Raw genomic sequence first — 27,695 nt, 5'->3', positions numbered from 1 at the left:
TTATTTTGAAAAATATAAAACAAATTGGCGATTCTCTCCCAATTACATCCGTTCGGGTCAAGACGCTCGTCTCGGTCACGTGACATGAAGCAAGCAAATATGAGCAAGAAACAGAGATGTTTGGAAAGCTTCTTCGGAAAGGGAAAAAAAGCCCAATGAGGAGACGGAAGAAGAAGAGGCTACGACTTCTAAGAAAAAGGAAAGCTGCATTTAAAAGAAAATTTCTGGAGTACTACTTAAGATATGGATTTATCGCCACAGGTGACTCTGACGCGCCAAGACCACTCTGCATAATATGTGGCAACGGGCTAGCTAACGAGGAAATGAAGCCTTCAAAACTGCTTCGGCACATGGAGACCAATCATAGAGTACATGAAGAAGAGAACAACAACTTTGAAATTCCTTTTTAACAATGAGGTCCAGATCGATACGGACAATGAAAGTGGTGATTTTTAAATACTCTTGAACTGAAACAGAAAGTCGATACTTGAATCATGTTCCAGTTTTAAATCCATTGTGCCGTATGCATTAAAAGACAAACCTTAACCACTTCGGGTGTTATTGTCTCAGATTACGCCTAGATGGAACCGGCTTGTTTCTGAGAAACAAGCTGTGATCCCACTAATTCAACGTAATGGTGAGTTTTATTTTTATGTCCTTTATACTTGTTTTTATGCCAGTCGTATCATTTTATTTAATCATATTTATATATTTCTAATAAATGTATTTATTTATAAATGTATTATTTATTTATTTATTTATATAACGGCCGATCCGCGAAAATATTTCCAACACGTAACCGGTCCGTGGTGCAAAAAAGGTTGGGGACCACTGGTTTAGAGGACCTGAATCAAATGTATGGGGAAAGGTTTTTAGCCTGTTTTTTGAAGCATTTACATTCAGGGGTGATTTAACTTCTGTTGGTACATTATTGCATTTGTGTGCAGCATAACAGCGGAATGTAGCACCACCATGTTTACTTTGAACTCTGGGTTCTACACTATTATTTGACACAAGTCTGCAGACCTCAGTGCTCGCCAGGGTTTATATTATATCAGAACCCAAACAATTCTGTATTTTATCGAGCATTTTCCATTTTCTACCGGTTATCCAAAGTTAAGTCAACTCCAAGTCTTTATTGCTCACCCTATTTCTTTGAAGCCGTCATTTTTCCATGGGCTCGCCGAATTCCTCCCATGCCCAAGTTTTTGCTTCAGTGACCACCAAAGCTGCATTCCACTTGACCATCTGGTACCTGTCAGCTGCCTTTGGAGTTCCACAGCCCACATAAGACCCGATGGGACCCGATCGAGGCACGGAACATGGATCACTCACATCGCCCACATGAGCACTGAAGTTACCCAGCAGAATGAGTCTCCAGAAGGAACACTTTCCAGCCCTCCTTCAAGTCAAGTCTAGTCAAGTCAAGTCAAGTCAAGTCAAGTTTATTTGTATAGCCCTAAATCACAAGCAGTCTCAAAGGGCTTCACGTAGACAATCAATTGACAATTATTCTCAAAGCATCCCCTGATCTTGGGCTCCCAAGATCCTTCCAAGGACTCTTATCTGAACTGAACTGCTGTTTGACGCATATGCACAAACAACAGTCAGAACCCGTCCTCCCCACCCTCTTGTCTACCAGAGTGAACGCCAACGTACAGTTGCTAAGTTGGGGAGCAATAAGTATGCCCACACTTGCTTGTCGCCTCTCACCATGCGCAACTCCAGAGTGGAAGAGTCCAACCCCTCTTGAGAGGACTGGTACCAGAGCCAAAACTGTGCGTCGGTGTGTTATGTCTAGTCGGAACTTTTGTACCTCTCACACCAGTTGAAGCTCCTTCCCTGCCAGAGATTCCACATCCCTAGAGCTAGATTTCTGTAGCCAGTGATCGGACCACCTTTGGCGGGCGCCCAGCTCTCTCTGCATCCGACCCCTCTGGCCCCTCCTACCTACAGGTGGCGAACCTACAGGAAGGAGGACCCACGTTGACTTTACGGGCTGAGCCCGGCCGGGTCCCGTGAGTGGGGGCACCAATGTCAGGCCTGGCCTTGGTGACCCCTGTCCAGGCAAGGGAAAACAGTCCATTCTTGTCACTCATCATGAGGGATTTTGTGGGTCATAAACTCCCAGACAACTACGATCATTGGGGCACATAAACCCCTCCGCCACAATTAAGTGTCAGCTCATCAAATTTAACTTTTGCGTTAATTTTCTTTTAGCTTCTGTTCCATTTATTTTCTGTGCCAGAGTGTACGCACTTTCTACCGAAAGGGATTTGTGTTGTTCTGCGCTTTTTGAATTTTAGAGTTCTGGTTGCTTACATCACTTATACTCTCCCTTGTCATTCTTTTTAATTGACTGAGACACAACCCTGTAAGACCCACCTTGGCAGATCTGCAACATTTTTTTTTAAACTAATGAAAATAGTGTCTTCTTTTTTTGTTTTTTCCACATCAACATGAGTCAGGTAGTCCTATTGTTATCCTTCGCTGCTATTGGCTAGAACATTGTTATTTAAGCCCCACCCACAAGCTGTTTGGGCTCACACCTCGCCGGACAGCGTGAAGGACACATCTCTTTGTTACACTAAACTGGATTAATCAAACAAAAGTAAGGAAAATGCTTTTATATTTTTATTGGCGATCATTAGAATGTCTAGAATGTGCATATGCTTATTTTGTTCAATATATACACCAAATGTAAATTAGAGCAGGTATGTCCAAAGTCCGGCCCGCGGGCCAATTGCGGCCCGTGGTCAAATTTCATCAGGCCCGCAGCCTCTGTGATAAAATCTTTAGTATGTGGCCCGCCGCCATTGTTGACCAGCGCTTTAATACACACGTACCAAAGCTATTTTATATTTATGCCGCAGAAATGTAATCTTGCGCGACCCGGCGTGATTTCACAGCGAAAACATGACTCCAGCTGTCCTGCTATGCGGAGCATGCGCAAGTCAAATGCGAAAATAAACCAGTTGTAAAAAGGGTACGCGCGAACCGGCTGCGTGAACCCTGTGTGAAATGTTCATGAGGCGAAAATAATTTTAAACTCATGTAAATTTAAGGTATTTCATACAGTTGGTTCAATGTTATCGTATTTTATGTATTACTTATAACTCCTGTTTAAAATGTTCATGAGGCGAAAATAATTTTAAACTCATGTAAATTTAAGGTATTTTATACAATTTGTTCAATGTTATCGGACTCTTCAGATATGAATGAAAGGCAGAATTTGTGTTTTTAGAGTTGTTCACATCTGCCTGAGTGGCTTATATTTGGTGATTTTGTCATTTAAAAAATAAAGACAATTGGGAGAATGAAATTTGCTTTATAACAATGTTTATTTGGATGAAATTGTAGTTAAAAAAAATGTCCGAAAAAACTACTGGCCCCCGGGCCCCTTCACTTTATCAAATCTGGCCCTCCTTGCAAAAAGTTTGGACACCCCTGATGTAGTGTATGTGTTGCAAATATACAACACTGGGAGAGCGTGGTAGCAAAAAAGGCCCTTATTGTGACCTGCCCAAATGTAGTGTAAATCAGCATGGATCTTCTGGTTTATATTGTCTTCTAATATATTTACACATTGTGTGTATTTGTAACATTTGTAAACAAGGGTGTAGAGGATAAATCCAAGTAAACTCAGTTTATTAACCTCTTTGTCCATGTTCAGGAATGTGAAGAGTGGTTCCAAGAAAATTGAGAAAATGTTGGGCATGTACCTGATGATGGGCCTCGTACAAATGGCTGGTACCCATATGTACTGGGAGGAAGACACATGACACGCCCCTGTTGCTGACGTGATGCCACGGAACAGATTCCAGTCTTTGTTGACAGCCTTACATTTTGTCAACAACTTGACAGTACCAGAGACTGAAAAGAAGGACAAACTGGAAGATCTGACCTTGGCTTGATTCATTCAGAGAGAACTGCCTGCAGGTGATACCAGAAGAGCACAACTCTGTTGATGAGATGATTCCTTTCAAGGGGAGATTCAGCAGCATCAAACAGTACATGCGAGGCAAGCCACACCCATGGGGCTTCAAAGTATGGGTGAGAACTGGAGTCTCTGGCGTGATGTGTGACTGATGTCTACCAACAAAGCAGCAACGGACTGCGAGCCAAATCAACTTGGCTTCTCTGGTAATGTTGTGACAAAGCTAGCTTCAACACTGCCAAAACGTCACAACTACAAGGTCTATGCAGACAACTTCTTCACCTCTGTTCCACTGGTAGAGAAGCTCCTTGACCGAGGAATACATTACGTTGAAACAGCCAGGCAGGTGTGCATACCCAACTGCAACCTTGAAGACCACAAGAGTTTAAAGAAGAAGGGGAGTGGAGCCTTTGACCACAGAGTGGAGGTGAAACACATCTCTGTCGTCAAATGGTATGACAACCAAGTGGTCACACTTGTGTAGTCCTTTGCTGGAACTGAGCCTGTGGAGAAGATCCAACGCTGAAGATCCAACGCTGGGACAAAGTCAACAAGACCTACATAGATGTTGAACGGCCTGACATCGTGGGCATCTACAACAAATACATGGGAGATGTGGATTTGCTGGATTCATTCACAGCCAAATACAAAATCCCCGTGAAATCTCGCCGCTGGTAAATGTACATCTTCTGGCACACCATCACCCTTGCTGTGGTCAACGCCTGGATCATCTACAAGAGGGATTGCAAGGCTCTCGAGGTCTCTCCGAAAGAGACACTGAACCTGAGACTGTTCCAGGCACAGCTAGCATCCTCTCTCATTCTGAAGGACACAATCAAGACTCCGAAGAGGGGATGGCCATCTGCAGGCAGTGGCAGCTCAGTGACACACAGTGACAGCAGGCCGTTTGACTGCTCAGAAGAGACCATCCTCTGGTAATGAGAATCCAACCAGTGTCCCACCCAAGAAAACATGTCCACACCCACCACCGGATGTGCATAAGGACCTTCTTGGTCATTTCCCAATGAAGACGAAGAAGACACTAGAAGTAAAAGTAAAAGCTCTTTTTGTAAAAGAGCTTTGTATTCTGTTGCAACAGAATTCTTACCTTTGTATGAAGTTTGGCAATTTGTTTCTCATCCAAATTGGGCTGCCTATAAACTCGGCTCTTGTAGCGAAACTGTAATGCCAAAGACAAACGTTAAAACATGAAACAATGAATCTCTACAGAAAAACAATGGGTCAAATAAGATGTGTAATAGAGTTGCAACAGTTAGAATGTTTCTTTCACTGAGAAGTGAAGGTTATGATTTTTTTCCCCAATGTGTTACATGTGAATATGTTCAATGCTTGATGTTTTAATGATAGCACCATTTAAGTTAGTAAATGCTCTTTTTCATACAAAATATTTACATGTGAGAGATGCGTAAAGTCATGTAAGTTACTAGATCTAGTGGGCAAAGAAATCTCCTAAGATTTTGTCAAATGGTAACATTCTATTCTAATGTTAGAGCTTGCAATTTTGGCCCTACAGCAATTCATCATTAGTGTTGATGCTAGCAACTCAGTGAAACACTGGAATGCATTAATTGGAGGAAAATAATCAAATGATAAAACTGAATCGGACATGCGCTGGCTCTTTTATAACATTTTTTTCAGCTTGGGCCAACTAATGATTAGGGCTCTATTTTCATGACTGGTATAAATACGGCATAGCATGTGGCGTATCTGCATGCAGGCAGGTTAGACCCGCAGATGAGTACAGGTTGGGGAATCTGTGAGAGGGAGTGCTGCGCTGCTGTGGGAGTGGTCACAATGGACTTCAATCATAGCCAGTCAAAATTGATCCTTTTATTTCCTTTCAATGAGGTGCACTCACTTGCAGTTCGATATAACAGAAGGACATGTGAAGTGGGTACTTGAAGAACACCCCAACCCTAATCCACATTTATTACACGTGTAGTCTGCAGCCAAAGCTACACAATGTGTGTATCGTATATCTACTGCTTACTAATTTAATTGTAACCAAATTATTTTAATGGTTGTGTACCTCCAAACACGGAACACCTTTGCTGATTGGCTGAGGGTACTCTCTGAGATAACGTTCTTCGTCCAGAAACTTGCCATCTCTTCCATCATTGGCAGGCTGGAAAAGACCATAGTTGAGCACATCCTTCAGGCTCTGATTGAGTGTGCACAGGACCTGCTGCTTGGCAACCCAGACTGTGGCGTTGGGGTTGAAACGCATACATTTCTGGTTTTGGGAGTGGGAGAGAGCAAAATAAGCAAGGAAAATTAATTGGGTTGAAGGATTTCAATCCATCCATCGATCCATTCTCAAGACCGCTTATCCTGTTCAGGTCGCAGGGGGTGCTTGAGCCTATCCCAGCTGACATCGGTTTACACCTTGAACTGGTCACCAGCCAGTCACAGTTAAGAAAATCAACACGGTTTTAATCTTTTTGATTGGAGTCCCATCCATGACTTCAGTAGAACATAACATTTTTAATTGAAAATAAAAATGTTAGATTTGGAAGATTTTGACACAACTCTACTGCCCAAGAAAACATTTGAAACTGCTAAACACAGTTGAAAATGAATACACAATTAAAAACTGGCCTGTACGGTGGTCGTGAACTGCAAATCTCAAAAACATATAACTAAACAAACAAGAAAATGGTGATTGAAAACACAGAAAATTCAAAACCCAACAAAAAATAAATAAGAAAAAAAACGATCACAAACACACAAAAACCAAAGCAAGACAAACTAAAAAAAGGTAACCACAAAAACAAAACAAAAATAAGCAAACAAGAAAATGACAATCACAAAAACTAAGCACTTTCCTGAAGTGGTTGGTAGTTGGAGGAAAGACAGGGGAAATAACACTCACGATTGATTGAATGAGACACATAATACCCAGATGAATTTGTGAACACTTGGTTGCGTTCCCTTGCATCTTGCAATGAAATTGTGTCTTGACTTTGTGGGTTTTTTTTTCCTTGGAATGTTGTGTTTTTTGTCTCATAATTCATATGTACATAAAGGTGTATATGTTAATCTTTTTTACAAGATTATGTCATGTAGCCTTGGATAACCAATTTTATTAACATGGTATATATGGAAACTGTGTAGTCTGGAGAACAATGGTCTTCACTGAATTTTTAACTTTCCTCCTTTTTCAATCTAGTTAACATGACAGAAGGATTAAATTTATAACTGCTTTGTCCTTCCTTCCTTCCTTCCTTCCTTCCTTCCTTCCTTCCTTCCTTCCTTCCTTCCTTCCTTCCTTCCTTCCACAATATGTTTTCTTCTGTTGGGGTGGCACGCACGGTGAAGCACTGGTTAGCAAATCGCCTCATACTGATTTTTTTTCTGAAGTTTGCATGTTCTCCCTGTTTCCTCCGGGTACTCCAGTTTTGTTTGTCTATGTGTGCCTTTTGAGTGGCTGGCAACCTGTTCAGGGTGTACTCCTCTAACTGCCCAGTCAGCTGAGACGTTCCAGCATGCCCACGACCCTCAAGAGAATAATCCACAATAAACGAGAGGCACTGAAATGCATTTTTAAAAGTTTTGTCTTGAGCAATATGGCATGAGTCCTTGTTCATGAGTGCAGGTCATAGATCATACAATAGCTCAAAAGTTGCCTTTCTGAATAGACAGTAATTGGTTTTGTTTCTGGAATATAAAAATGTTTAAATTATATGAGCATTAAAAATCTGTTCTTCCCATCCCCTCTCATTTTGTCTGCACATTTTGCATTTTTCTTTTCTTTTTTTTTTTTTTAAACCTGCGTTTCAAATGCAATATTTAAAGGTGCAAAATCAGTCATTGCGATTCATCTCAGGTTTGATGAATCATACTGCATGTGCTAAATTAATCTATTTGCATAATACTCCTCAAAGAGAGCGCAAAAGGAACTGGACACTTTGTCGGTTGACAGAAACTGTCACGTGCAGAATGGAGCAGGATCATGCATCTATCTACTTGATGACACTCCACTGTAACCCCTCTTGGAAATAATCCTTCACTAGGATACAATACTGCAGTTTCTGAGCAATACACACACACAAGAAGAGATTACCTTCTGCAAAGCATACAAACAGTGAATCTGAAATGTGTTACTACTGCTCATTGTACAGTTAATCATGTGTCAAATGAGTCTTCGAAGATGAGGAAGCTGAAATACAAATTCTTTGCGTCTGCCAAAAACACAAAACTGCAACGCAGTTTATTGTCTGTGGTCTGGGAAGAGTATCCTGGGCAAAAGTTTGAATTTACTCAACTGATACAAGTATATCCAAGGCAATCTATTCACAGTGTGCTCATTTAAAACTGTAATTATGTAGGAATCCCACCTGGAACGGTCAAAACTGTCCTGGAAATGAATGCATAAGTAAATTGGGAAGCTTGAAAAGAGCGAGAGACAGGAGGATTCAATGCTGTTTATTGTCATGTCTTTAAAAACAATGTGGCATTATTTCGACAATGAAATGCTTAGAGACGGGGTCACAACTCAGCTATTCAAATAGATTAAAAGGCTATTGTGAAGATACGTATAAGCAAAACATTAAGTTCGAGAGAAATTAAACAAAAGACGGAGGGAAGACGTGTTTACTCTCATGAATGAGACCGAATTTAAACGGTGACGCAACATATATAAGGACTGATTTTGGAATAGAATAGAATTGAATAGAATTGAATTGAATTGAATAGAACAGAAGCTTTCATTGTCATTGTACAACAGACTAACTGGAGGTACAACAAAATCACAGGCTGCTTTACTAGGTGCTGGTTCCTGGTATGAATAAATATAAATACCGTATTGGCCTGAATATAAGACGGTGTTTTTAGCATTGAAATAAGACTGAAAAAGTGGGCGTCGTCTTACATTCGGGGTCTAAACATTATACCCATTCACAACACTAGATGGCGCCAGATATCTTCAAAGTGAATGCTGAACTTAACTCCCCAGGCCAAAGCAAACCCCTGTCACGAAGAAGAAATATAGAATAGCGGTAGCAGTTTGGATTATTTTATTGCAATGTCTTTCCTTATTCAGATTTGTTTCAAGACTACAGTTGCAGTTAGACTTCACTTTGATGGTTCATGCAGTTATTGCAATTTTGTTGTTTTTTCACAGTAGATTGGTTTATTTACATTTCAAAAACCAGAAGCCATTCATTTACAAATGTGATTGCACTTTCGTTTACATATTTAAATGTTCAGATATTAAGATGTGATAGACAGTTTTTGCATGATTTGAATGAGGCAAAATAACATGCTTTTTCTCTTGAATATATTGTTAAAATCAGTACTGTACTGTAATTATTTTCTGTAGAAAAATTAAATTTGATGTTCAAAAAGTATTTTTTCAAAATTGAGTATTGAAAAAGAGGGGGTCGTCTTATAATCAGGGTCGTCTTATATTCGGGTCAATACAGTAGTATAAATATAAATAATATAAATAGTGTGAACTGAGTAGACAGAGTTCATACAGTGAGAGGTTTACACGTGGTGGCCTCTGCATGTGTGCATTTAGGGTGGTGATGGCTTTTGGGAAGAAGCTGCCCTGAATCTGTTAGTCCTGGATTCAATGCACATGTAGTGTCTGCCAGAGGGCAGCATGCAAAACAGGTGGTGGGAGGGATGTGTTGTTTCTGATGATGGACTGCGCTCTGCTGAAGCAGCGGGTTGAGTGTACGTCACTGAGGGAGGGGGCATCCCAAGATCTTCTGTGCTGTCTTGACCAGTCTGTGGAGCTTCTTCCACTCTGTTACAGTGCAATGTTAGAACCACACTGAGGTACAGCACAGCATGATGCGATCGATAGAGGCTCGACAGAAGATTTGCAGTAGCTTCTGGTTGGTGTTGTTTTTTCTGTGCACTCTTGGAAAGTGCAAACGCAGTGCTGCCTTCTTGAGGACAGCCTTGGTGTTGGCCAACAGGACAGGTCAGCTGAGATGGTGGTGCCCAGGAAGATGAAGGACGAAATTCTCTCTAGTGAGTCGCCATTATTAGTGAGAGGAGGCTGATCTGTTCTGGACCTCCTGAAGTCCAGGATGATCTCCTTTGTCTTAGTGGTGTTTAGTATCAGGCTGTTTGCTGCACATCACTCAGACAGCTCCGGGGCCTCGTTTCCGTCGGCTGACTCGTCTCCTCTCGAGATCAACCCCACCACTGTCATGTTGTCTGCAAACTAAATAATAATGTTACTGTTGTGGGCCGGTCTACAGTCGGAGGTGTAGAGGTTGTAGAGGAGGGGCCTCAGCTCACACCACTGTGGGAAGCCTGTGTTGAGTGTCCTGATAGAAGAGAGGTGGGGACCAAGTTTCCCTGCTTGTGTCCTGTTAGTGAGGAAGTCCTTTATCCAGATGCAGGTGAGAGGGGGAAGTTTAAGGTTAGACAGCATGCTAACTGGGATGTCAGAGATGGTTGTGTTGATGGCCAAGTTGCAGTCAATGAAGAGCATCCTGACGTAGCTCTCCCGGTGCTCCGGGTGGCTCACTGTGGTGTGGAGAGTGATGAGTATGGCAGTGAATGTATTTGTCCTATAGGCAAACTGGTGGGGATCAAATGAGGGGCAAATAAATGCAGGCTTGGATATGCTTCAAGACCAGTCACTTCAGGCACTTGGTGGGTGTCAGTGTAATGGGGCGGTAGTCGTTGAGGGTGATGGGATATGGCTGCAGATTGAGGAGTCGGAATCTCAAAGCGTGCAAAGAAGGTGTATAGCTCCTCTGTCAGCTGGGCGCTTCAGTCCACAGCCATGGTGTTCTGGTCCCTGAAGTTGGTGATCTTCTGGATGCCCTGCCACATCTGCCGTTGGTTGTGGCTGGTGACCTGATCCTCTACTTTAGTTTTGAAGTTCTGCTTTTATGATACCCCTTTTCAAGTTGGTTCTGGGGGCACTGTATAGTTCAGTATTGTCTGTATCGTCTGATTTGAAGGTGGTGTCACGGCCTGTGAGGAGCATCCTGACCTGGCTGGTCATCCAGGGCTTCTGGTTAGGTAAAATCCGGATGTGTTTATCCATTGTGACGTTCCCCACGCAAAACTCAGTATGTGTAGCCAGGTTCTGGTGTTCAAAGATACTCCATTCAGTGTTTGTGCTAGGATAGATGGTCGCATAACTCTATGATTTGTGATTTGCAATCAAAACCTGAATATCATGAACAATATTTTACAGGGCTAACATTGCCCCTGAGTGGAAAGGAATGGAACACCATCTGGTCCTGTAGCTTAAGATGGTTGATTGCAAATGGTTTCAAACAAAGATGCATCTTAAACTCATCAGGAGATGAGTTTAAGATGCCCGGAACCCGGAACACGCAAACGGAGCGCGCGGTGTTGAGGAGCAGGGATCGTGTCAGATTCCTATCCAGTCGCTAATATCGTCGCCCAAAAGGCTCAAGGAATTCGCTGATGAGTTAAATACGACGAAGGTGGCTGTGTAACGATTCAAAAACGATCTCCCGTTCAAGCGTGAGCGTGTGTGTTTTCACCAGCTGATTGAGCTGTCAAATAGATAGCTGCGACTAACGTGAGCAATATGGGGCCGAAAAAAAACCTAACCATGTCCACGGAGGAGGTCGAGGACATAAAAAGGTCACTTGACTTCCTTTCGGAAGAAGTTTCTGCTTTGAGGATGCAGCAGAAAAACATCTTGACACTGGTGGAAGAGGTAAAGACGCTCCGTATGCTCAATGCTGAGAAGGACAAGCGGCTTGCCTACCTTGAAAGTCGGGTAGCGGATATTGAGCAATGTACAAGAATAAATGACATTGTCATCACGGGAATAGCAATTAAACCTATATCTTATGCAAGGGCAGTGACGGCAGGTAACGATGGCTGTGAGCAAGATGCAAGCTCAGCCGAGCAACAGGTAGCTGCGTTTCTGCAAACTAAAGGAATAACTATGGACTCCAACCAGGTTGAAGCATGTCATCCACTGCCCAGAAGAAACAGTAATGACAAACCAGCAGTCATTCTGAAATTTGTCAACAGGAAGCACAAAGTTGCACTTCTAAAGCAGGGTAAGTTGCTCAAAGGCACAGAAATCTACATAAATGAACATTTGACAAAGACCAATGCGGATATTGCAAAGAAAGCACGTCACTTGAGAAGAATGGGAAAAATACAGAGTACATGGACCAGAAATGTATGTAAGATATACATCAAACTAAATGGATCACCAGAAGAGGCCAAGATACTGATGGTGAGGAGTATTGAAGAACTGGAAAAGCTTGAATAAGTATCCTCAATAGAAAATCAACTGGAGTGGACTTGGAACTGAATGGAGGTAACAACACAAAACATAAACATAATGCTCAGGGACACTACTCAATCTACATCGAGCAACAATGGACATGTAACACAGTGGATACAAGAACATGAACAACTCCAACTAACGTTTGATTACAGTGAAAGCAGCACTCTGGACATAGATCAGGACATTGACCCAGACAATAATTTCTTTTCCACCACAAACAACACGTTATTATTACAGCAATGATCAGTACAACAAGGACATCTTAACAAAAGATAAACTATCTATTATTCATTTCAATAGCCGGAGTCTATATAGAAATTTTAGTAGCATTCGGGATTACTTAAACACATTCAAACAACCATTTAATATAATTACTATTTCTGAGACCTGGATTACGACTGAGAAGGGAATGCACTTTGAGATGGAAGGCTATCAATTCATACATAATAACAGACAAAGTAAAGGTGGTGGTGGTGTTGCAATTTATGTTGATTTGAATATGAAATTCAAGATTGTAGAGGCTATGACACAGGTGGTGGACAATCTTCTTGAATGTCTCACGATACAGATTTGTGTTAAAAAGAAAAAAGACATTATTATAAGCTGCGTCTATAGAGCTCCTGGTTCTAGCATTGACACATTCACAGAATGGATAGAAAGTGTGATTGTACAAAAAGGCAACAAAAATATTTTTATTTGCGGGGATTATAACATTGATCTATTAAATCCAAACAAGCATCAAAATATTGCTAATTTTTTTAATTTAATGCATAGCATGAGTCTCTTTCCTACAATCACTAGACCTACTAGAGTAACATCACAGAGTGCTACTCTGATAGATAACATATTCACCAATATAATAGAAAACAGGACAACAAGCGGGATATTAATTACTGATATTACTGACCACCTTCCAGTGTTCACAGTGTATGACAATAATTTCAAATCTGAAAGTGGGGTGTATAAGCAACAAAGAAGAATTAGGACAGATGAGACAATTGGTACTCTAAAACATGAATTAATGGAACAGAACTGGGATGCAATATATAAAGAAAAAGATGTAAATAATGCTTACCATAAATTGATGACTACATTCAATTTATTATATAATAAGCATTGTCCAATCAAGGAATATAATAAAAAAACAAACAAAAGGATTAGTAAATGCCTGTAAAAAGAAAAATTTACTCTTTTGGAATTTCATAAAACAGAGAACAAAGTGCGCTGAAAATAAATATAAGAGATATAAGAATAAATTAACTAATATTATAAGATTAAGTAAGAAAGAATATTATAAAAATAAATTAGAGGATAATAAAAATAATATCAAGGGGATATGGACTCTCCTAAATCACATTATTAGAGACGGTACCGAACAACACAAATTACCTAAATATTTTGTTATAAATGATACTGAAAATAATAATATGGAAGAAGTGGCAAACAGTTTTAATCAGTTCTTTGTAAATGTTGGGCCTCAAATAGCAAAAAACATACCGATTCCAGCGCCAGATGCAGGCAACAGAGATAAATTAATAGAAAGGAATCCTTACTCAATGTTTTTGAAGGCAGTTGATGAAAATGAAATTATTAACACTGTAAAACAATGCAAAAATAAAACATCTACTGACTGCAATGGGATTGATATGATGTTAGTTAAGCAAGTCATTGAGGGGATTTCAAAGCCACTTGTGTACATCTGTAACTTGTCATTTTTAACTGGTACATTCCCAAAGAAGATGAAAATTGCTAAGGTCATTCCTCTTTATAAAATTGGTAGCAAACACAACTTTACAGACTACAGACCTATCTCAATATTGCCACAACTCTCAAAAATATTGGAAAAGCTTTTTAACAGTAGAATGGATGGATTTTTGGAAAAATATAAATTATTTGCTGAGAACCAATATGGTTTTAGAGTAAACAGATCAACAGCACAGGCATTAATGGAATCAATCGAGGAAATCACCGATGCAATAGACAACAAACGACATGCAGTAGGAGTTTTCATTGACCTCAAAAAAGCTTTTGACACAATTAATCATGAAATACTATTTAATAAATTAGAAAAATATGGGATAAGGGGATTAGTATTAGACTGGATAAAAGATTATCTGCGAGAACGGCAACAATATGTAAAGTTGGGTAATCACTGCTCTGGATATTTGGACATAGCCTGTGGTGTTCCACAAGGATCAGTTTTAGGCCCTAAATTATTTATTTTGTATATAAATGACATGTGCAAAGTCTCTAAAGAACTAAAACTCGTAAATTTTGCAGATGACACAAATATCTTTTGTTCAGGTGACAACATTCAACAAGTGGAATCAGTGTTGAATGAGGAAATGAAAAAAATCAAAATGTGGTTCGATTGGAACAAATTATCATTAAATGTAAGTAAGACCAAGTTTATGGTATTTGGCAAAAAGAACAAAAAGATACGAATAGAAATAGATGGGACTGAAATTGAAAGAGTGCAGGAAAACAAATTTCTTGGGGTTATAATAGATGACAGGCTGAGTTGGAAGCCACACATCGAACACGTAAAGTCTAAAATTTCAAGAAGCATGGCAGTTATATACAAAGCAAAAGAATTACTGGATTATCATTCACTTCGTACACTTTACTGTTCTCTTGTCTTGCCCTATTTGCATTACTGTGTTGAGGTTTGGGGGAATACTTATAAAACTTCACTACAGCCACTTATCATTCTGCAGAAAAGAGCAATAAGGACTATTCATAAAGTCAACTACTTAGAACACACAAATCCACTTTTCATACAATCCAAACTATTAAAATTCACCGACATAGTATCTTATCAAACAGCAATCATCATATATAGGGCGAAAGCAAAACAACTACCAGAAAATATCCAAAACTTATTTTGGAATCGGGACGGAGGTTATAAGTTAAGGGGGCATCACAATTTCAAAATCTTAAACATAAGAACAACCTTAAAACGTTTTTGTATCACTATAACCGGGGTCAAACTATGGAACAATCTAAGTGAGGAACTCAAGCAAAGTCCAAATATCCACCAGTTTAAAAGAATGTACAAAAATATGTTGTTTAGCGAGTACAAAGGCTAAAAGTGCCAAAGGGCTACATGCAAGTAAAAATGAAACAGAAAATAAGTGTGAAAGTGTGTCTACTTGCGTTCTGTGGTAGAATTACAGTATATGTTGAATCACTGGTTTAATGGATAAAGTGAAAAAGGGGTAGGCAAGTGTGTCTACTTGCGTTCTGTGGTAGAAAAACAGTATATGTTGAATCACTGGTTTAATGGATAAAGTGAAAAAGGGGTAGGAATCTAAAAAGCTATGCTTCCTCCTACTCCTTTTCGAGCATTCTTTATTGGTCTATTTATTTATGTATTATTATTATTATTATTTATTTTATTTAAAATAATTATTCTTTCTGTTTGTTGGTTTATTTTGTTTGTTTGTTGTATGGACTTATATATGGCACTTCAAGTGCTATCTGTTTTGCTTAATTTTCTTTTTGTTTTGGATGTTCGAAATAAAGATATGAATCAGAATCAGAATCAGGAGATAAAGCGATACTACTTGCTCAACATAATTTTGTCTCCTTGTACGGAAAGCCTGTTTTGGTCCTCTCCTGGATGGTGGAGCAACCTAATAAAAGCTTTGAATTGTCTGTCAGCTGAAAGCATAGTAGAATGAGCTGTTAGCTGGTAATTAGTACTGTCAATCCTGCATCAGTAATATTTGGCGATAAAGGTAGGAGGGATGAGTGACAAGCTGTTGGGACAACTTTTAAAATATAACCAAACAGCTATGCTAGCAAATATTTTAGCTAACATTTACACTGGTTTAAATGAGGAGGAGCAGCCAGCTTGTTTTGCACCTCCTTGCAACAAATGCTGGTAATGGGAGAGAAGAGTGTCAGCTTGACAGTGATGCTACAGCCATGGGCAACATTTATTTTCAATATTAATTAAAATGCTGGGCCTAATCAGCCCCCCCACACACACACACGCACACACACACACACACACACACACACACACACACACACACACACACACACACACACAACAGCTCAGTGGCCTAGTAGTAGAGAGACTGAGACTGGAAGGTTGTGGGTTCAAACCCCGGCCGGGTCATACCAAAGACTATAAAAATGGAACCCATTTCCTCCCTGCTTGGCACTCAGCATTAAGGGTTGGAATTGAGGGGTTAGATCACCAAATGATTCCCGAGCGGGGCACCGCTGCTACTCACTGCTCCCCTCTCCCCCAGGGGATGGATCAAAATCACATGGGGATGGGTTAAATGCAGAGGACAAATTTCACCACACCCAGATGTGTGTGTGACGATGATCATTAGGACTTAGGACATTAGTACACACACACCACTAGTGTAGTACTATCTTTTCCGCTGTTCACTTTCACACTCAGTGAGCGAGTGAGGGATGTCTTGCACACTGTGATGGAGACATGTTTAATCCCAGCTTTCTTACTAGTCAAAGGAGAATCAAACATATTTCTCATCTTTTTACTTTTAAGGCTCATCTCTTAACGCTTATACTTTTAATCTTATCTTTTAATGGTTATACTTTTAACATTTTTTAATTTGAATCATTACCTGTTTTTAGGTGTTACGAGAGCGTTTGTGTCTGACTATTAAAGGAATATAAGAGTTTGATCTTAAAGTAGTTCATTAGACATCTTGTGTATGAGAGTATGAATCTGTAAAGTGCTGAGTGTGTGACGATGGAGACAAAACAAGATATGTGGGCAAGGATGTGCACGAATGAAATGTTCCAGATTAAACAATGACGCAGGAGCAGCAAGGAGTACAAGATGACCCAGGGGCAGCGGGGAGATAACAACTAGGGGACCCTGTATGGAAAACTACAACCAGGAGGAGCGAGCAAATGATTCTGCAGAAGAAGAAAGACCAATAAGAGCAAGCTAAAGTTAAATGCAGTGTACACATAGCCAATAGAATAATGACAGAATGCCTTTGTTTATGTGCCATTTGCATATTGTGTAGTATAATTAATGGCTGGGCAACTCGGAAGTAGAGTACGTCTGCTGGTGGGAACAGAGACGTACAGAGGTGTATTGAGAGGGACCCGAGACCCAGGTGATGGATTAGATTTGTGTGTTAGGAATAAATCCACTCGTGTGTGAAAATGCCAGCTTCCTGATACCTTTCTATTGCAGAACGAGCGCGCAAATTGTTGGATGAGTGGCAGTTGGGTAAGGTCTCAAATTGGAGTCAGATTAGTAACTCGCGTTCAAGTTAAATTAGAAAGATAAATTCCAACAATTTATGGTGACCCCGACGTGATGCAAGAGAGGTAAAAGAGTCTGGGACTCTAAAGAAGTCTGGGACTTCGGTAACCACAAGAGTCTGGGACTCTGGGTCTGGGACCCACGTCCACACCAGGTGACGACCTGATAAAGACGCCACACGTCCGACCGTCTTTCCTCTTGGGCCCACAGTGAGACAAGGTAAGCAGATTCCTTTTCAAATTCTGCATATTGACAACGCTAAATTATAAGAGGAAGGATGAGCGGAACAGTGAAAGTGTGTAGTAGGGTATAAAATCTGGGATTTACCTACTAGAATAGTTTGGAACTATTTGCGGTTACTATACGGTTTAAAATCTGGGATTTACGTATTAGTACAAGTGTGGACTTAGTAGGGTATAAAATCTGGGATTTACCTACTAGAATAGTTTGGAACTATTCGTGGTTACGATACGGTTTAAAATCTGGGATTTACGTATCAGTGTGAGTGGGAGTGTGAGTGTGGAAACTAAAATTCTTTTGTGTGAAAAGTGGTGATGTGATGCAAGAGAGATAAAAGAGTCTGGGACTCTAAAGAAGTCTGGGACTTCGGTAACCACAAGAGTCTGGGACTCTGGGTCTGGGACCCACGTCCACACCAGGTGACGACCTGATAAAGACGCCACACGTCCGACCGTCTTTCCTCTTGGGCCCACAGTGAGATAAGGTAAGCAGATTCCTTTTCAAATTCTGCACATTGACAACGCTAAATTACAAGAGGAAGGATGAGCGGAACAGTGAAAGTGTGTAGTAGGGTATAAAATCTGGGATTTACCTACTAGAATAGTTTGGAACTATTTGCGGTTACTATACGGTTTAAAATCTGGGATTTACGTATTAGTACAAGTGTGGACTTAGTAGGGTATAAAATCTGGGATTTACCTACTAGAATAGTTTGGAACTATTCGTGGTTACGATACGGTTTAAAATCTGGGATTTACGTATCAGTGTGAAAGCAGTGTGAGTGGGAGTGAGAGTGTGGAAACTAGAAATATTCTGCGTAAAAAGTGGTTGGGAGACACACGAGTGGATTTAAAGATGGCGGATAAGAGGAAGTGGGATAATGGTCTCGGGTCCCTCCAAATTAAGGGTCCCTCCAAATTAAGGGTCCCTCCAAATTAAGGGTCCCTCCAAATTAAAGGTCCCTCCAAATTAAGGGTCCCTTCAAATTAAGGGTCCCTTCAAATTAAGGGTCCCTTCAAATTAATGGAAGAAAAAGTAAGAAATAAGTGAAAGGCAGGATCCTGATCGAAATAAAAATCTAGATAAACGGATCAAACCCATGTAACAGAATGGGAACCTGGCTGAGAAAAAAAAAAAAAAGAAGAAACGGAAATTATCTTAAATGTACAGGAGATATTCGCGTTAAAGGAAAAAGTAAGAGAGAAACACTGAAGTTAAAATTTGCAAAATAAAAGGAAAAGAATTACAAAAAGCGTCTAAAAGTAAAATAGAGAATAAATCAGACAAGTAAGATGAGCAAAAAGGTGTTCTTAGTGTGGTCTTTGTGGTCTTTTATGTTGTGCGCCAAACGTGTGTGTAGGGTGTGTGTGCGTGCGTGTGTATGTGTGGGTGTGTGAGATGTGTGTCCTATGGAAGAAATTAGTCATGGAGAATGTTCAGGAGCCTGTTGAGCGATAATAGGGAAGTTGAGAAGTAGACGATGAGTATGTTTAAGTTGGTTGGAGAAACTAAGATGATCGAGGTGTGGCAGTAGAGAAAATAAGATGTGTGGCAGTAGAGACTATAAAGTGTGTGACAGAAAGTGACTAGAAAGGTGGCCTGATAGGATGAGAATAATAGACAACAAATGTTGTGTAGAAGACAGTGAAAGTTGTTGAATGTGAACATGATGAAGGGGAACAGTAAAGTAGGCCTGCCCTTTGAGAGGGTGAGATTGAGGAGCGTGCCTGCGCTTGCGCGTAGAGAGAAAGTGTGAGTTTTTCAGAGAAGGTTTGAAGAAGAGTGATGCACATTTGCATAAAGGATAAAAGGCACTGATGAAAAATATAACCAAAACGTCATCCTCTATGACGTTAGCGCAGCATTATTTGTTTTTATTGTTTGTGAGCTGTGTCTTTGCTGTTTTTTGTGTTGTCTGTGTGCGGTCAGTGTTATGTGTTAAAAGGATGAAATTGGCTAAAATAGGTAAATAAAAAGAATTTATTAGACTGTAGTCTATCTGATTTGCAACGCAAAACAAAAGCAATTTGGAAAGATGTGTCAAATTAAATGATAATGTAATCGTATGTAGTAATACGTTATTGCATGTTAGGTGGCCATCAGGGTTGCGGTTTTGTTAACTTTAACAATATGGTATTTGTGAGAAGAGATGAGAGATTAGTTGGCAATTTATATAGAACACTCCCAAAATTATGCTGCATTGTGTTGATTTAAAAAGATCTATTTGGCCTTTGCAGGGTGAGCTACTGTGTTGCATGCATCTGGCCATGGAGAAAGTATGTTGTTTATTTGTGTACTTTGTCAACAACCAATGTAGATGTTAAAGAATGAAATTAATATCTTTAAAATGAATGTGGATTGAGACCACAGGTAAACACCCAGGCAACTACCCTGAAGCTAAGATGATGTTCAGGACGGCGATGCTGAACGGCCTCCCAAATGAGGTGCAAGCGATCATGAGAGTTGATCTGGACATTTGGTCTGTCCGGAACCGAGATTCAAGAGGCATTTGATACACCATTGCCGCATCTACATGGAAAAAGCAAATAAAGATCAAAAGGAAACTGACGCTCTGGCGACTAGTTTGGTTAAATTACAGTTGGCAAAGTTGCATGGTGAGGCAAAACAAGAAAAGGTTAAACAAAAACAGATGTATCAGACTCCAGTGGGGGCTGGACGGGGCTGAGGCCAAGGGTTCCGTGGTGGATACAGAGGGCGAGGTTAAGGCGCCCTCCCAGGACTGGGGCGGAATTGGTTCGCTCCAGGGACTTGCTTCAACTGCGGGGCCCCTGATCACTGGGCGCGAGATTGTAATGGCAACCCACCACCAGCAGGGGCGGAGCAGCAGAACCAGCAAGCAGGGCCACCACACCAAAGTGGACCACAGCAGCCCCGCCCGGGGCCACAGCCGAATCCACATGGGCAGTATTACCAAGCCGACCCGTGGTACGGCCCGGACGAATAGTGGGGCCTGGGAAGCTCGGGAAGCACAGGCCAGGCAGAGCCAATGCTTCGGTTGACAGTGGCAGACACTCCGGTCCAGATGTTGATGGACACTGGAGCAACACATTCATCGATCAACATGCCACGGCCAAGTACAGCGTTGTCGAAACGAGTTACAACGTTGGTCGGCTTCTCGGGACGTCCTCAGACTCTGCCCTTCACTCGACCATTGAAAACGGAAATCACAAACACCGGACAGAAACTATATCATTCATATGTTCATGCAATGGACACACCCATCAACTTGATGGGCAGAGACATGTCAGCATTGAGAGCCCAGATTCTGTGCGGCGAGAAGGGACTTACAGTGACATTTCCTGACGGACAGGTTCTGGAATGCTCCCAGCCTGTGACACCTCAGGGTCAGTGGTTGATGGCACCACTCCCCACAGTACCAGAAACGGCACGAATCTACTGGGCGAGATTGAATCCTGAGACTCCGTTTGGGAGAGGTGTCTACTCCACGTACCTCCTGTGGAAACCATGGATCCAGGCATTGGCACCGTACCACCCCCCAGTGGATTCATTGCATTGCACTCTATATTATGATAGAGAATCAGATGAGATATATAGAGATGCGTTTGAAGAAATTGAGGGAGATGATTGGACATTACAATCACCATGCATCTTTGTGGGCCCCGAGGGGGTGGCAGCATATGTATAGTTGTCGCCGAAGCAAGAGCAATGGTATCGAATGAGTGAGGAAGGTTTGCCTGTCACTGGCTGTGTCGCCAGGCCATGAGCCCCGCCAATTGGGGCCCATGGTGAAACGATTAACACAACAACATGACTGGATGATGACTGAGATTTCAGATGTGTGGCATTCGGCCGCAACCAAAAGTTACAGAATAATGGCAAAAATGGTAGATGAGTCAGACCTTGAATTGGTCTTCCTGGCCCGCCATCATGGGCGGGAACAGACGGACCATGAGTCTGCACAGGCGATGCTGGATCAAATGCCACAGACCTTGTGGTCACAGGGTCCATTCGATGTTGGTTTTTGTCATACGGTTCAGCCGATCCAATTGGAAGTTGATTGCTCCAGTCCGGTCCGCCGTCCTCAATATCGATGGCCGAAGGAAGCAGCCAAAGGTATGGAGGACACAGGGGCACAGTGCCTGCCAATGGTGGGCTTAAAGATTGACCGCCCGAACAGGCAGGTCAAGAGAGGGAATGTGACAATGGCGAGAATTGGATCCAAGTCGGACTCGAAAGTGTCTGAACAACGACGACGACGATGCAAATGTTTAAGTTTATTGACTATTTTCAGAAGTGATGGAGCGAAAGAAGAACGAGTGATGGTGTATCAGTCCTGCAATGGAACGGTATGGTAAGAAGCAGAGCAAGATGGTGGTAAGACGCTGACACAGACACAACAACTACTGCTAAATGTGAAGTGTAAACAACTGACACAGGTGAAAGCTTGGGTGACAATTTTCAACTGGACTCAACAATGGCTTGATTTGTTGGATAAATTGGACAATTATCAACCACGGTACAAGGACTGGCCCTGGGATTGGAAATATCCAGGAGTCATGGTGTAATGAAAATGTGTCTTTGCCAGCAGGAATCCCTCTCGCTCGTGCTGATGTTTGGCTGTGGTGTGGAGCAAAAGTGTTGTACGATAGGCTTCCCTCCAATGCCTCAGGTAAGTGCGCCCTAGTAACGCTGATCATGCCAATTAGTGTGACAGCATTAGACGTGTCCAGAATAAATTGGGAAGGCGTTGGACGGTGGGGAAGAATCCCCTTCCTTGTGAGGAGGAAAAAGGACATGCAAGAATGGTTGAATACAGGAGACCCCACGTACATAGATGCAATTGGAGTTCCGAGAGGGGTTCCTGATGAATACAAATTGGTGAATCAAGTGGCGGCAGGATGGGAGAGTATTTTCCTGCTCATTACAGTAAACAAAAATGTGGACCGGATTAATTATGTCCACTACAATGTCCAACGATTGGCGAACTTCACCACCTCGGCACTCCAGGCAGTGCATGAGCAATTAGCAGCCACGTCTCTTATGGCATTCCAAAATAGAATAGGTTTAGATATGGTGTTAGCGGAAAGAGGAGGAGTCTGTGGTATTTTTGGGGATCAGTGCTGTACTCTGATTCCCAACAATACGTCTCCTGACGGTCGGCTCACTAAGGCATTGGAGGGTCTGCGCACGCTAAGTAACAAAATGAAGGAGCACTCAGGTGTGGACACCAGTTGGTACTCTGACTGGTTAAACGTCTTTGGCAAATATAAAAGCTTGATTGCATCAGTACTGATTTCTATCGCTGTGTTTGCTGCTATTATGGTGCTATGCGGATGTTGCTGTATTCCATGTATCAGATCATTAACTGTTAAGACAATTGAACGCACGTTGGGGCCACTCCCTCCGGGTGGCCAGTACATGATGATCCCTCAGAAGGACCCCCAGGAGGCGGAGACAGCTGTGGCCCTCCGGGATGTGAGTATGTGAAGGTGGCCTCAGGGACCTGAGGCCATGAGGAGGGTATGAAATTTTATGTTTAACAATAAAACAAGGTATTCGAGTGATGACCTCAGTGGTCTGAGGTCATGAGAGGGATTAAAGGAATATAAGAGTTTGATCTTAAAGTAGTTCATTAGACATCTTGCGTATGAGAGTATGAATCTGTAAAGTGCTGAGTGTGTGACGATGGAGACAAAACAAGATATGTGGGCAAGGATGTGCACGAATGAAATGTTCCAGATTAAACAATGACGCAGGAGCAGCAAGGAGTACAAGATGACCCAGGGGCAGCGGGGAGATAACAACTAGGGGACCCTGTATGGAAAACTACAACCAGGAGGAGCGAGCAAATGATTCTGCAGAAGAAGAAAGACCAATAAGAGCAAGCTAAAGTTAAATGCAGTGTACACATAGCCAATAGAATAATGACAGAATGCCTTTGTTTATGTGCCATTTGCATATTGTGTAGTATAATTAATGGCTGGGCAACTCGGAAGTAGAGTACGTCTGCTGGTGGGAACAGAGACGTACAGAGGTGTATTGAGAGGGACCCGAGACCCAGGTGATGGATTAGATTTGTGTGTTAGGAATAAATCCACTCGTGTGTGAAAATGCCAGCTTCCTGATACCTTTCTATTGCAGAACGAGCGCGCAAATTGTTGGATGAGTGGCAGTTGGGTAAGGTCTCAAATTGGAGTCAGATTAGTAACTCGCGTTCAAGTTAAATTAGAAAGATAAATTCCAACACTATGTTATTTGAAAGTAAATACCTCGTGAGTTCCAATGTATATTCTTGCTAGGCCATTAATAGGGTTTTACATTGTGTTTCAGAAATAACCTGGTGATTTTCAGGAACAAAGCATGTGTGGCATGCAATTTATGTATGTAACTGTTGATGCTGTGTGTTACGCTTACAGTAAATTTCAACTGGAGTCTAAATAAACATCTTAACACAACACAGGTGTATTCAGGGTGCTTATACGAGGTAGGAATTTCCACACAAAACTCATTTTTCTTCCTCACTGTATGGAGGAATTGCAATTGTGAGAAGCCAAAAATATATCACAATAAAATTTTGATTAATTAGCAAGCCCACAATGTTACTGCACCATCCTTTCCACTTAAAAATATAACTGTTGGTTGTAAAAGATGATTTGTATTTTGTAATACCACATATTTTGTCTTTGTTTTTTTTAGTCGAAACAGTCCTGCTACTTAATGGGGCTTGTCACAGTTACCCCAAAGTTACTATTTTTAGAACAGCGGACTGCGCATGCGCCGTGGTCGGACAAACACAAGAGCCACACAGGCAGTGAAAAGCTGGAGCGCAAAGGACTAACTCGCTATTTTTTTATCAGAGAGAACATTAACGGCCAGCTCAGTGGCCTAGTGGTTAAGTGTCCGCCCTGAGACTGAAAGGTTGTGTGTTCAAACCAAAGACGGGTCATACCAAAGACTAAAAAAATGGGACTCATTACCTCCCTGCTTGGGGTTAGATCACCAAATGATTCCTGAGCGCGGAACTGCTGCTGCTCACTGCTCCCCTCTCCCCTAGGGGATGGTTAAATGCAGAGGACAAATTTCACCACAACCACATGTGTGTGTGGCGATGATCATTGGGACTTTAACTTTAACTATCACGGTTACAATCAAACACTGCTGCTTTGGTGTCTGCCGTAGCGACTCGCGATATGCTGACCGGGATCGTATGAGGGGAGTTTTCTTCGTATCTTTTCCAAAGCCGTGGATGAGCCGTGAGAAATGCTTTTGCTTGGTAGAAGCTTGTAAACGGCAGGGATTTATAGTAAATAATGTCACCAAACACACATACCATATTTTTCAGACTAAAAGTCATGTTTTTTTTTTTTTTATATAAATCGGGTGGGGGTGTGACTTATACTCAGGAGCGACTTATATGTGAAATTATTCACAAATTTTCAAAATTCAGAAATCTGCGATGTAGCGAAACCACAATAAACGGACCGCGATGTAGCAAGGGATTGTTGTAATTTGAACTGCAACTGACGTCAGCGGCACGGCGGACACGCGGCGTTGTTTACATGAAGAACAAAGGATTCAATCACTGGATTCAATGACTTGGAGTGACAGGGATTGTTTGATCAAATTGTTGTTTATAATTATATGGGCCTGTGGAATAATTTGAACTGCAACTGCCGACGATCGTCGTCTGACGTCAGTGGCGCAGTGCACACGCTAAATCTCCCCCAAAATGCGACGTATACTCCGGTGCGACTTCTATATGTTTTTTTTTTCACTTTATTGTGCATTTTATGGCTGATGAGACGTATATTCCAGAGCGACTTTCAGTCCGAAAAATACGGTATATATACTCTCTGCATTTAGTCGGTGGAAATCAGCCAACGTTTAAGTTGTTCCACACTATTTTTGTTGATTAATTTTCATGAAAGTTAGCAACACTAGGTTAGCTTGGTTAGCTTGCAATTCCTCACCTGAGGGAGAGAGCTATCAGATTATAACGCTTACCTATCGGGGAGGTCAAGCCGCAATCGCGATCGGCGGCATTTGGGGAGTCCGCGTGCAATCGGCTGCATTCAGGGAGTCCGCGCCGCAATCGGCGGCATACGGGGAGTCCCAGCCGCAATGGGCGGCATACGGGGAGTCCCAGCCGCAATCGACACCATATGTGGAGTCCCAGCCGCAATCGGCAGCATTCAGGGAGTCCTCGGCGCAATCAGCGGCATACGGGGAGTGACTATAATATATAAGTAGATCTGTGGAATAATTGGAGACGCAACTGATGACGAGGCTGACGTCAGCGGCGCATGGAGTTCCTGAGGCAACAGCTGGTTTTTTTTTGTGGGTTTTGTAAGTGACACAGAGGACGAAGATTTCAATGGATTTAATGATTTGGAGTGACATGGATGGTTCAATAACATTATTGTTTATATTACAGTTTGTGGCGCACCGCACACACTTCCGGCGTTAGAAGCGCTGGTGTTTACACAAAGGACGAAGAGTCCAATGGATTTAATGATTTGGATTGACACGGATCATTCGATAAAATTGTTGTTTATATTATTGTTATTTGATATATAATTTATTTATCGTTATATAGGCCTGTGGAATAATTTGAACTGCAAGTGATGTCGAGGATGAAGAATTCAATGAATTTAATGATTTGAAGCGACACAGATGGTTTGATAAATGTGTTCTTTACGTTATAGTTATTTGAATCACTGTTAATGTTACGTCAGGCCCGTTCTCAGCTCCTTGTTTGTGTTTATGTCATGTTAGCATACCGTATCGTTTAGCCTGTTGTTGCTGGTTCATGCCTGTTCTTGGTGTTGGATTCTGTCAAACAAGTTTCCCCCAAAATGTGACTTAAACTCCGATGCAACTTATATGTTTTTTGCCCTTTATGGTGCATTTCATGGCTGATGCGACTTGTACTCCGGAGCGACGTTTATTCAGAAAAATATGGTGTTTAATAATTCACTTTGGCCAATAACTCTCCAGTTTATCTATAATGTACTGGGATACTGCCATTATGTTATCATACACCATAATACCTATACAGCATATAACACACGTTCTGTAGATGCAAAATATCAGTGAAAATGGCGCCTTTGTAAATAATTGCAAATAATGTAATGTAAATAAATGTAATGATATAAATAAATGTATAAATAAAAGCCATGTAAATAAAACACAATTACCGCAGCACACATGAATAAAATATGTAATATATGCAACGCAAATACCGTAATTTTCTAATCGCTCTGGAGTACAAGTCGCACCAGCCATAAAATGCAAAATAAAGTGAAAAAAAACATATATAAGTCGCTCCGGAGTATAAGTCGCACTTTTGGGGCATATTTATTTGTCAAAATCCAACACCAAGAACAGACATGAACGAGCAACAACAGGCTAAACGATAGGTATGCTAACGTGACATAAACACAAACGAAGAGCTGAGAACGGGCCTGACGTAACATTCAGAGTTATTCTAATAACTATTACATAAATAACACATTTATAAAACCATCTGTGTCACTCCAATTCATTAAATCAATCGATCGTCCTTTATGTAAACAATGCCGCGTACGCGCGGCGTCGGACTCGTTGTGATTTGCATTTCTAATTATTCCACAGACCCATATAACGATGTATAAAGTATATTTCAAATAACTATCATATTACAACAATATTATCAAACCATCTGTGTCACTCCAAATCATTAAATCCATCGATCAAATTCCTCGTCCTTTGTCAACAAAGCCGCGTGCGCCCTGACATCAGCCTCGTCGTCATTCCACAGATCTAGGATATAACTATATTGTAGCGTTAACAAAGTACAAGCAAAGACGTGGGTTTGGTAAACGGCTCTTTATTCAACAAAACAAGAATTCAACAAGGCAACAACTACTGAACTTCCAGCCACGGAGGTGGAAGAGAGCTCCATAGAATAGGCGTGCGTAAAAGCCATGTACGAGCCCTATCCACCGTCCCTGGACAGCCGC

General features: G+C 41.5%; 2 protein-coding genes across 8 annotated transcripts in view; one reads left to right on the top strand and one right to left on the bottom strand.

Moving 5' to 3' along the window:
• The window catches only part of shank2b (SH3 and multiple ankyrin repeat domains 2b), a 236,034-nt gene that overhangs the window by 177,781 nt on the left and 30,558 nt on the right, over positions 1–27,695 (bottom strand). For 6 of the 7 annotated variants that reach the window (XM_085907072.1, XM_085907074.1, XM_085907071.1 and 3 more), the window contains 2 exons: positions 5,988–6,191; positions 5,046–5,117 (listed from right to left, as the gene is read on the bottom strand). In XM_085907072.1, coding sequence (XP_085763198.1) covers positions 5,046–5,117; positions 5,988–6,191 — 276 coding nt within the window. Of the gene's footprint in view, positions 1–5,045; positions 5,118–5,987; positions 6,192–25,698; positions 25,854–27,695 lie in introns of those variants that run through there. The other variant, XM_085907073.1, reaches the window with a different exon arrangement.
• On the top strand, positions 62–24,050 carry LOC147058881 (uncharacterized). The gene is given in 4 exon segments (XM_085907079.1): positions 62–637; positions 3,674–12,421; positions 12,423–13,355; positions 13,357–24,050. Coding segments are annotated over 3 exon segments (3,063 nt in total). The 5' UTR covers positions 62–637; positions 3,674–12,233; the 3' UTR covers positions 15,299–24,050.

Source organism: Syngnathus leptorhynchus, chromosome 3 (genome assembly GCF_054491065.1).
Source record: "Syngnathus leptorhynchus isolate UIUO chromosome 3, UIUO_Slep, whole genome shotgun sequence".
NCBI classification, from domain to species: Eukaryota; Metazoa; Chordata; class Actinopteri; order Syngnathiformes; family Syngnathidae; genus Syngnathus; species Syngnathus leptorhynchus.
This window is presented reverse-complemented; position numbering and strand designations above follow the sequence as displayed.